The sequence below is a fragment of the Triticum aestivum genome, chromosome 6A, assembly GCF_018294505.1.
Source record: "Triticum aestivum cultivar Chinese Spring chromosome 6A, IWGSC CS RefSeq v2.1, whole genome shotgun sequence".
Classification (NCBI taxonomy): domain Eukaryota; kingdom Viridiplantae; phylum Streptophyta; class Magnoliopsida; order Poales; family Poaceae; genus Triticum; species Triticum aestivum.
In genome coordinates, this window is record NC_057809.1 from 550,008,500 (window position 1) to 550,019,198 (window position 10,699).

General features: G+C 49.9%; 1 protein-coding gene across 1 annotated transcript; it reads right to left on the bottom strand.

The window, feature by feature from the left end:
* Nucleotides 1–864: 864 nt before the first annotated feature.
* On the bottom strand, nt 865–4,260 carry LOC123130993 (GDSL esterase/lipase At5g03810). The gene is made up of 3 exons (XM_044550772.1): nt 3,915–4,260; nt 3,663–3,793; nt 865–2,790 (listed from the first exon to the last, which is right to left on the bottom strand). Exons 1-3 carry the CDS (start codon nt 4,195–4,197, stop codon nt 2,047–2,049), a joined length of 1,158 nt encoding a protein of 385 aa, XP_044406707.1. The 5' UTR covers nt 4,198–4,260; the 3' UTR covers nt 865–2,046.
* Between the last annotated feature and the right edge of the window lie 6,439 nt (nt 4,261–10,699).

The following is a 10,699-nucleotide window of genomic DNA, read 5'->3' on the forward strand; positions in this document are numbered from 1 at the left end:
TCATGGAAAATTCGTACTTTAAATCATGGCAATTTATATGTTTTGTGCTGGAGACGACTGCCACACAACTGTGGCGATGCATGCTAGAACTGGTCAGCAAGGGTGTTGCAACCATGGCGACAAAAAGCTGGAACCGGCCGCCAAGGAAGTTGCAAACGGAAAGAGCAGTACTGGAAGCCGTGTCGTCACTGCCATCAATGCTACAACCGTATGCACAAAAGCTGGAATCGGTGACGTAATTTGTTGCAGCCGCGAGAGAGTGCATGTGTCGTCGAGGCCGATTGCTGGAACCGTCAGCAATAAATGTTGTGACCATGTAGCGAGGAAGCTGCAAGAGGCAAAACGATGATGCTGCAACCTGGAGCACGAAAATGAATGCTATGAAGTGCGGCGGGGTGCGCTGCGCTAGCGCGGGGGGGGGGGGGGGGGGGGGGGAGGTGCAAGCTACTAGCGAAGGTCAGCCATTGGCACGGGGGTTTCTCGCGGGGGTGTGCGAGCCCGCGGTGGCGCTGTTCCACGCGCAGGATGTGGATGAAGAAAAAGAAAGAAGATAAGAACATGTGGATAAGGTCGTGTGCGAGCGCACGAGCGACCGGGGCCTGCCGGCCACAAGAGTTTACCTAAAAAAGCATAGACGAGATGCATGGACACTAATTCACTTGCATGAACACCAGGCCCGACCCTGAGGGGGGGGGGGCGGGGGGGGCAGGGGGGTCGACCGCCCGGGCCCCACAAAATCCAAGGGGCCCCTCCCAAATATGTTGTACGTTGGTGGCCCATCGCCCCATAACTCCTCCCGGAATGAAATTAGCCCAATAAAGGAAAGACGTAGCAACATAGGAAAGTAAACAGACGCGTCCAATCAGTACGATCGTGACGTGAGATCGCATCGCTAATTCACTACCCTATTCTCTATTCCCCCGTCACGAACTCTCGATCACAAGTCTCTGGCCGCCAGCAGAGACTCGCGCACATCGCCAGGCCATGGCAATTGACAACGCCGAGCGCCTCTGGCCGGTATCCAATTTCCAGGCGCCGGGTGTGCGATGTGGATGGCAGACGGGAACACTATATCGCTGAGTGCCTCGTTGCTGAGCGTCTAATCACGGAAGCAGATGCGATTGGTATGAGGTATATCATCATACTATTACCTATTCCCCAATCCTTATATGTATGTTGCCAATTAAGTAAATTGCCTTCACATAAATATATGATGCGTATCTTGCACTGTTAAATGGTTTGGCAGTATTATGCACCTACAAGAAACTGTTGGGCAAAATTGAGGTCCGACTCAATCATAAGTGAATTTGCATCGAGAATTATTTCAATAGACTCCAGGTCATGTATCTATTTATTGCCCTTTTGCCTTTGTTTGGTAATTTGTAGTCGGGTTTTTGGATGTTTTCTAGGATCGGCAAATGTCTAACGTTTGGAGTTTTTGTTTGTGCACATGTATGTCAATAGAAGAATGAGTGATCATGTGTCATGCGAATCATGAACTTACGATCCCCAATTTTGAGCGGGATGTTATAATAAACTTTTAAGATAATATCTAAAAAAATATTAGATGTAAATATCAAAATTGGGTGCAGTAAAGTGTTTATTTGTAATATTAAAGAATGTCATTGTTGTTGTGTGACACTTATATTTGGGGCCCCTGATTCTCAGGTTTGCCCTGGGCCCACAAAATCTTAGAATCGGCCCTGATGAACACTAAGAGAAGACACGAGATTTTTGCGACGCTGTTATCTTTGCGTCTTTCCTGTTTCTCTTCTTTATTCAGTGTAAGGATATTCAGTAAGGAATCAAACATGACCGACTCCTATGCCACGAACAGCTTGTAACATTGCAGCCCACTTATACGACGCACCTCCACGCAAACAAAGTACGTGTCAGGTTCCTTATTTTGCACGATACAAAACGTCCAAACTAGTATACTACTTACTGAGCACATGCAACACATCTGCTGTGCTCGACACTGAGAACAAGGATAAAACGAACGTGACAGAAGTGCTAGTAACAGAGACTCACCCACTCGCAAGTGAATTAACGGCTGACGTTTGTGGGTTGATCATCAAGAAGCAGCTGCTTGAAATTGATGGGTGCGGTGAAATTTAGCTCTACCGGCGCGGCAAAGATGGCCTCGGCGCCCTTGTTGGAGGCGGCCTGGGTGCAGTGCACCCCGTCCCAGAACAGATGGTCGTCGCGGTGGTCGCAGTGGGTGGTATTGGGTAAGCTGCAAAAGGTCTCCCCGTTGAACTTCCCGCCGCCGCAGCACGCGCTCTTCACATCGTCGAAGCCGGGGGCCACCGGCGGCCCCGTGAAGTTGGTCACCAGGTTGTAGGAGCTCCCCACAGAGTACCTCATCCCGGGCAGCGACGCGTTAAGGTTCGCCATCGCGTCGCCCAAGGCGATGTTGAAGCCATCGGCGAGTTTATTGACAAAGGGTTCGCAGATCTCACCGATCAGGGATTTCGCCCGCACCACCGGCACGCAGCCGATGGCCGGCACGTTGATGACACCGAAACGCCGCGCCCCGAGCCGGTACAGCCTCTTGACATACTTGGTGTAGTTGGACAGAAGGTCGTCGTAGAAGGGCTGAACCTTGTCCGACGACGGACTATTCCCCCAGAACGCCAACATATCGTTGCCGCCGTCGCTAATGAGGAAGAGCGACTTGGACAGCAGCGCATCGATGTTGGTGCTATTGCCGCCGCTTTTCTCGGTCATGTTTGCCTTGGTGGCTGCAAAGAACTCCACCTGCTTGCTCAACGGGAGGTCGGCATTATTCTGATCAATCAATCGATGCAAACAAGAAGCAGGATTAGTACAAGTAACTCAGACATTGTGAACTAACTGAGTCTGTCTAGAACACATCTAGATGTGACATTAGTTATGTCACATCTAATCTGATGTTTATTATGTTTGTGGTCTTTTTTTGTGCCAGTTTTTTTTGTTTCTTGTTGTTGTCTTATTTGTGGGAGTTTAGATATGACATCCTTAGAAAACATCTAAATATGAATTTGACAATCTAAAACTAATAATGCTCACAAGTTGTTGTTAGAAAAAAAAATGTAGCTCAGACAATATCAGCATTATGACCAAGTCGTTTTTCTTTTTGCGGGAATAATGACCAACTCGTTCCCTACTTTAAGACAAAGAAAGGGTTAAGACAAGGGGACATAGCCCTTTTCCCGATATACTCCCTCCGTAAACTAATATAAAAGTGTTTAGATTACTACTTTAGTGATCTAAACGTTCTTATATTAGTTTACAGAGGAAGTACTAGTTTATGTCTTTTGTTTTGTTTTTGAATCTTTATTGCTGGTACTTGGCTGTAGCATGTGTTTTTTGTATATTGAACTGCTAAAACGACGTAATCCCTTTGTTTCTAAATATAAGTCGTTTTAGAGAGGTATTATATTTTTTTTGCGAGAAAGAGAGGTATTATATTATGGTAGAGAGATAATATGTGAAAGCTGCGAGCTATGCTCCTTTCATTAAAAAAATATTTCCTCCGTCCAAAAATATTGTCATCAAAATGGATAAAAAAAGATGTATCTGTAAAACTAATATGTATTCCTGCAAAAGAAAAACAATATGTAAAAGAGGTCTTCGGAACAAACAAAAAATGCGCAAAATTTCAAGGCAGCAGTACTGACGGTGGTGTCGAGAATGCCGGATCCACCGGAAGCGTAGTTGACCCCGCCCAGGCCTTTCAGGATCTCAACGCTCGTCTCCGGCGTCAACGACAGGAAAGCCGGCGGGCTCATATTGAAACCCAACAGCTTCGCTGCATTTCAATTTGCATATTTCTGTTAGTTTCACACATGGGTGAAAAGACACGATGACCTTGCGGAAAAAAAGAAAAGAAAATGAAAAGACCCGATGAAAAAGTGCCTGCGCGTACGTACATATGGAGTCGGCCATGTTGTATCCGTTGCTGAACCTTCCGTTGGGTCCGGGGCCCGTGAAATCGATGCCGTAGGGAAACGGGGGATACGGCAGCGTAACGTTCCCCAGGTACAAGTTGTTGCCCACGTCCATGGTAGAGTCGCCGAACACGTACACCGCCGGCACCAGGGGCACCTCCTCCGCGGCTGCCGGCGAGACCACCACGCCGCCGCCGGCGCAGATAATAAACACTGCAACCAGTATCATCAGAGCCTTGCCAGTGGCCACTTTCACCCCCATCATGCCGCCTGCAGCTATATCTTTTTCTTTCCGAACTGCAGAGTAGCTGGAATGTGCGCTTGGAATGGTAGTGGGGCAATCTACCGGTGAGTTGGAGCAATAGCCCAGGCCCTCCTGCCTATTTATACGCTATAGAATGTACTGTTGCAACAGCACTCACGCACGTGGTATCAACCGGCCGGATAGATATGTTGGTCACTTGCAAGGACTTGGTTACCGAGTTAAATACCGCAATTACCAACGATATAAACGTGTTTGAGTAGATACTATTGCTGAAAGAAAATTTGTGGATTTGTTTGAACGTGAGTAGCTATACCACAAATCCACAAAATTCAAAAAAAATTCTGGTACTCACGCATTTATTGAGGACTAGGCTCGGTGCGTAATCGAAATTAAAAATCTTAGTACTCATACTTAAAAGACCGTATGCATCCTTAGTTGGTGCAGAGGCCGGGGAAGTGTAATTCTCCCCCAATTTTTATGGAGTCGCCCCCATGCGGCGGCTGGGAGGTCCCAGATCCCATCACCCCCGACTCCCCCTCTTCCTCCCTCGCCGCCGCCCGAGGGCGCAACCAGGCAAAGCCTTGCCGTTGCCGACGGCGGCGGGGACTAGGTGCCCTCCCGCTTGTGAGGAGCTGGTGCGGGCCGGCGCCCCCGGGCCGGAGCGTGGCATGCAGCCGGACGTCACGATGGGGGCTGACGGCGCTCCGACGATCCCATTCCCCATGGCAGACGGCTTCAAGATTTGGGGCGCCAGGCGGCGCGGCGCGGCCGGATCTGGGCCCAGGCGTGAGCTTGGTCTCCGGATAACGGTCGGCGCGATGGCGAGTGCGACACGTCGGCAGTTCGACGGACCTGCGGGATTCCATCTTTGTCTGGTCCTTGACAACCCTGGAAACTCCGGGGGAAACCCTAGATCTTCATGGGATCGAGCGATGGCGGTGCTTTTGCGTCGTAGTCCCTCTTCGGGGCATCATTTTGGAGTTTGCTACGGTCGAAGGAACCAGCGAGGCTGGCGGTGTACGCCCGGTGGCGCAACTGTCAATGAAAATCGCGCCGACTACGGTCATGGCGGATGATGGCGGCGTCTTTGATGTCGTTTCCTTGTCGAGGCATCGTTGTTGCAGTTGGCGTCATCAGGCTCAGGATGCTCCGGGGGAAACCCTAGATCTGGGTCTTCCGGATCGGACGATGACGGCGTTCTTAGTAGCGCTTTCCCTCATGGGGGCATCGTTTTGGAGCAAGTGATGGCTGGAGGTGACAAGAGAAGGAGCGGTGCTTCATCACACACATTGATGGTGTCGGATCTCGATAGCATGACGGTCTGGAGATTAGGCGTCCGATGTGCGATCATGGACTCGCGCAGGAGGTCGACGCTGTCTGGCGTCGTGGTGGCGTCGGCGGCAGCTAGACCGGGCAAGGTTCATGCAGCAGTACAGCTCTGAAGATGGATTGGTGGCAGATGGCTACGACGGCCTCATACCCGGCAGGCGTCCTGGTTGAGGAGCACGCCGGACTGGTGGGTGCCCATACCTGGCAGGCGTCCTGGTTGGAACCTCAGGTCTTAGATGTTAGGTTTGGCTGCGAGGTCTGTGGTCCAGACTATCTACGTCCCTTCGTCATCTGGAATAGGAGTAGCGACAGATGTTATTTAGACGGTAGCTTTAGTCTTATTGTTGTATGACTTTGTAAGGTCTTATGTTAATAATTAATAAAATGGATATATGCATCGCCCAGATGCAGAGACCGGGGGTCTTTCTCTTTTTCTAAAAAAATCTGGGCTAGAGCCAAGCCAGATAATTGTTTGGCCATGCAACCTATCAAAGTTTGTCGTGAAATTATTAGCACTGTTTCCGCTCCGACGAATATCAATAATGGAAGAATCATGTTCCCCCATACTGAATTTGATCTCTCTGATGATGAAAGCATACTACACATGTGTTAACATTCATTTTATACCATGTCAGAGTTTAAATTTGAACCTATTCAGAATTTTGCTGGTAATTTATGCTTACCACGGGATCTCAAATTTCTGTACCTCCCCCGAAAAAAAGCCAGTCTGTAGCCAAATCCTTGGTCACTGGCAGTGTCTTGGCTTCTCATGACAAGTTCCACTTCTAAGTGGCACTACATGCATGATCCATATACCACATCCAACTACCTAACGGCCTGACACCACTTTACAATTATTCGTCTCTTTGCGCCTACAAAAAAAGGGAAAAATTGAGTGATGTATATGGTCAAAATCTGAGAAACAAATCTAGATGAAATAACTCAAAAGGTTAGATGCATCACTTGTTGATTTTCCTTGTTTGCGAAACGGTTCTTGTATTACTCAATCAAGGGATACAATCACACCCAATAGTGTCCGAAACGACCTTCGGTCCAGACCCAAGCCATAAAGCAGTTCAACCTTGAGTTCTACCGATGTTTGATAATACATGGCTAGAAGAATTCCCACTACGGCAAATGTGAGTAATACAAGAACTATGCTCAGACATGCTATCTCTACTCTCTCCAATAAGAAAAGCATTACCCACATTTTTTTTAAGAAAAGCATACTTTGATCTGTTTGTATCTCCGCTTTTCACCATGTTGACTACCGCCAAACTGCCAGTTTCACTATCGATTGGGAGATTACTCCACTGCAATGCTAACTTTTCGATTTTCCTTACACCCACAAGCACAAAAATTGAATTGAATGTTAGCCATCCACATGCTTTGGGGTATCTCCAACGCCGACCCACAAACCGCCTGTATACGTCCGGACCACACGGTCCAGACCGCCGAAGCCATCGAACGCGGTCCTGTATCGGTCCGCGGGGCAGTCCAGACCATGATTTTCCACAAATCGGAACCAAACGTTAGGGGGGGAGTTCGGACACGAGAAACTTCGGACTCTGACCCCCTGGCCCACCCAAAAGGAAGGCGGAGCCGGTGCTTTTGTAACAACCCGCATTATTTCCGCACCAAAATCCCCCACTCTCTTCTTCCATCCCCCGCCGCTTTCCACCCAATTCCCACCCTTTTCTCCCACCCTCTCCTTTTTGCCGCCGATGCATAGAACCGGAGGAGAACCTTTCAGAGATGGAGGTGCCGGAGGTGTCGAAGGATCCGAGCATCACGCTCGCCCGGAAGATCAACTCGGCTATGCGGCAAACTCGCTGCGTCAAAGCGAAGGCCAGAAAGGAGGAGAAGCTCAAGAAGCGGATGGCCGCCGGTGGGCCGGGTGGTGGCGTCGGGCGTGGTGGTCGTGACGGACGTGGTGGACGTCACAGTGGAGGCCGCGAAGCCCAAACGTGCGTGCCCACAGTACAGATGGTGGTGTGGCCTGAGCATTTGTGACGCCCCAAGACCGATGTGCCAGGTGTCTTCCAGTTATTCGTCGTCGTTGCCATGTCATTTGCTTGCATGTTGCATCTCATCATGTCATCATGTGCATTGCATCATCATGTTTTTGAAACTTGCATTCGTCAGGGTTCCCCAGTACTCTTCGTTGTCCGTTCTGAGCCCATACACACTTGCACGCGCCCGCGACACGTCGAAATAGTATTTTATAAGTGGTCGAGAAATGTTCTCGGAATGGCATGAGAGTTGGCTTGCGGTGTTGTTATGTTGTTAGTAGGTCGCCTGCCAAGTTTCATCGCATTCCGAGCTCGTTTGATAGCCCAACCGTTAAACTATAGCGGCAATATAGTCGGTCTTTTCGTCGGACGTTTTCGGTCTCCGAAAAGCGTTGCCGGGCTGCTATTCTATTCTCTCCTCTCAACCCGAGGCCTTTTGCACAGCCACAATCAACCCACCTACTTATCCCCTCCGCTCCGGACCGTCGGATCGAGATCCGATGCCTGAAAACGAAAGAAAACCCCTCCTAATCCCCCCTAACCCTAAACCTTCTCTATATATAGAACCCTCCTGCCATTTTGGGCAACCTAGCTCCTCCCCTACCCCTAGACCTCCTTCCTCGGATCTAGCGCCAACCTTCCCCCTCGAATCGCGCCGCCAGCCACGGCCAACTGCCTCCTCCTCAAATTCCGGCGCAACCACCTCATCCCCGCCACTTGTCGCCTCCTGATTAGCCGAGACATCTCCTGAGCGCCCCGCAGCCAACCAGGGCCGGCCACGTGGCCCCTGCCCGCTCCCCTCCAACACGGCCCTACGAAGCCTGTGGGAGGCCCGCTCGGGCCCGACCGCGTCGTTCCCCGCAGCTGCACCGCCCCCGAGCTGCGTCGTTCCCGTAAGGTTCAGCCCTCGTCGCTGCCTCCCCGTCGAACGTCGCCGGAGCGTGGCCACCGGCGACCACCTCCGCTCAGGCCAGCCCCGTCGCGCCCTCTCCCTTCTTCCCCCATGCCCGAACTCACCTCGGGCTCGTCCTCTCCCGCATGTGCTTCGCCCCTCCGCCGCCATGGCGCCCTACCCTCGTCGGCCCCGCCCGATCCGGCCTCCCCTTGCCGGAAGTGGAGCCACCCTGGCCAGATCCGCCCGGATCCGGTAGGGCCCCGCCATCTTCGCCACTGGACCATCACCGGATCGCGCCTCCCCACGCCCTGGCCGCCGCTGAGCTTCGCAGCGTCGCCACCCCTGGCTTCCCTCGATCCAGCGGGATCGGGGACGAGGACGACACGCCTCTGGGCCTCGTGGGCCGCGACCCACCCGAGGCCCAGCGCCCCAACCGGCCCTTCTCCTCCTCTGCTGTTCCAACCTGGCCCGAAGCCCACTGGGTGAGCCACCCCCCTGAGCGCCTTTTTTTCCCTGCTATCGGGCCAGCCAGATTCGGCCTGCTTACATTTTTTTCCAGATCGGCGAATTTGTCTATTAACCAGGGTTTTGCAGTTTTATAGAAAGCCCCTTGCACAACATGCATTTAATAACTCACAAACGGTGCATCTTTTTAAAATAAATTATATATGGAAAATGCTTAGAATTGCATCTAGTTTCATAATATGCCACTTTCATGCATGTTAAAAATGTTTAATATGATGTTTGCTTATATTTTGCTTAAATGCCATGCTAAAATGCTGTAATTCATAACTAAATAACCGTAACTCGGAATTTAATAAACTTTATATGTAAATGGGGTAGAAAAATGCCTAATTTAACATGGTGCACTCTTCTTGCATGTATAACAACTCTAAAATTGTGTATAGGGAAGAACAATACCAAACCTAAAATATGCACATGAGGAGTTTCCGGACTTGTTGTTTGTTGTTCCGGCCTCATTTAAACTTGCCTAGATAGGTAGTTTTCATATGCTTCACCTCTTGCCATGCTAACCAACATTTAATATTGTTGGGTACATAAACGAGATCGAACTAAATAACTTGGATGTGGTGTTTTCTTCAATATGCAACTCGTTGCATATTGAGCTCCACTTAATTTGTAGTATTGTTTGTGCACCTTCCGTGCCTTGCCTCATTAAACCGGACATGCATCATACTTGCTTGTGCATCATGCCATGCTTATGTGGTGGTTGTTTACTATGTTGTTTGCTTCTTTCCGGTGTTGCTTCTTCGGGTTAGTTCCGATAACATCGCGTTTGTGAGGATTCGTTCGACTTCGTTCATTTGTCTTCTTCATGGACTCGTTCTTCTTCCTTGTGGGTTCCCAGGCAAGATGACCATACCCTCGAAATCACTTCTATCTTTGCTTGCTAGTTGCTCGCTCTATTGCTATGCCGCGATACCTACCACTTGCTATATCATGCCTCCCATATTGCCATGTCAAGCCTCTAACCCATCTTTCCTAGCAAACGGTTGTTTGGCTATGTTACCGCTTTGCTCAGCCCCTCTTATAGCGTTTCTAATTGCAGGTGAAGCTGAAGTTTGTTCCCTGTTGGAACATGGATATGTTGGGATATCACAATATCTCTTATTTAATTAATGCATCTATATACTTGGTAAAGGGTGGAAGGCTTGGCCTTATGCCTGGTGTTTTGTTCCACTCTTGCCGCCCTAATTTCCGTTATACCGGTGTTATGTTCCTTGATTTTGCGTTTCTTACACGGTTGGGTGTTATGGGGACCACTTGACAGTTCGCTTTGATTAAAACTCCTCCAGCAAGGCCCAACCTTGGTTTTATCATTTGCCTCACCACCACCTACTTTTCCCTTGGGAGTCGTGCTCCCGAGGGTCATCTTTATTTTTAACCCCCCCGGTCCAGTGCTTCTCTAAGTGTTGGTCCGAACCGAGTACACTACGGGGCCACCTCGGGGAAACTTGAGGTTTGGTTTTACTCGTAGGATGTCTCATCCGGTGTTGCCCTGAGAACGAGATATGTGCAGCTCCTATCGGGATTGTCGGCACATCGGGCGGCTTTGCTGGTCTTGTTTTACCATTGTCGAAATGTCTTATAACCGGGATTCCGAGTCTGATCGGGTCTTCCTGGGAGAAGGAGTATCCTTCGTTGACCGTGAGAGCTTGTGATGGGCTAAGTTGGGACACACCTGCAGGGTTTTGAACTTTCGAAAGTCGTGCCCATGGTTATGTGGCAGATAGGAATTTGTTAA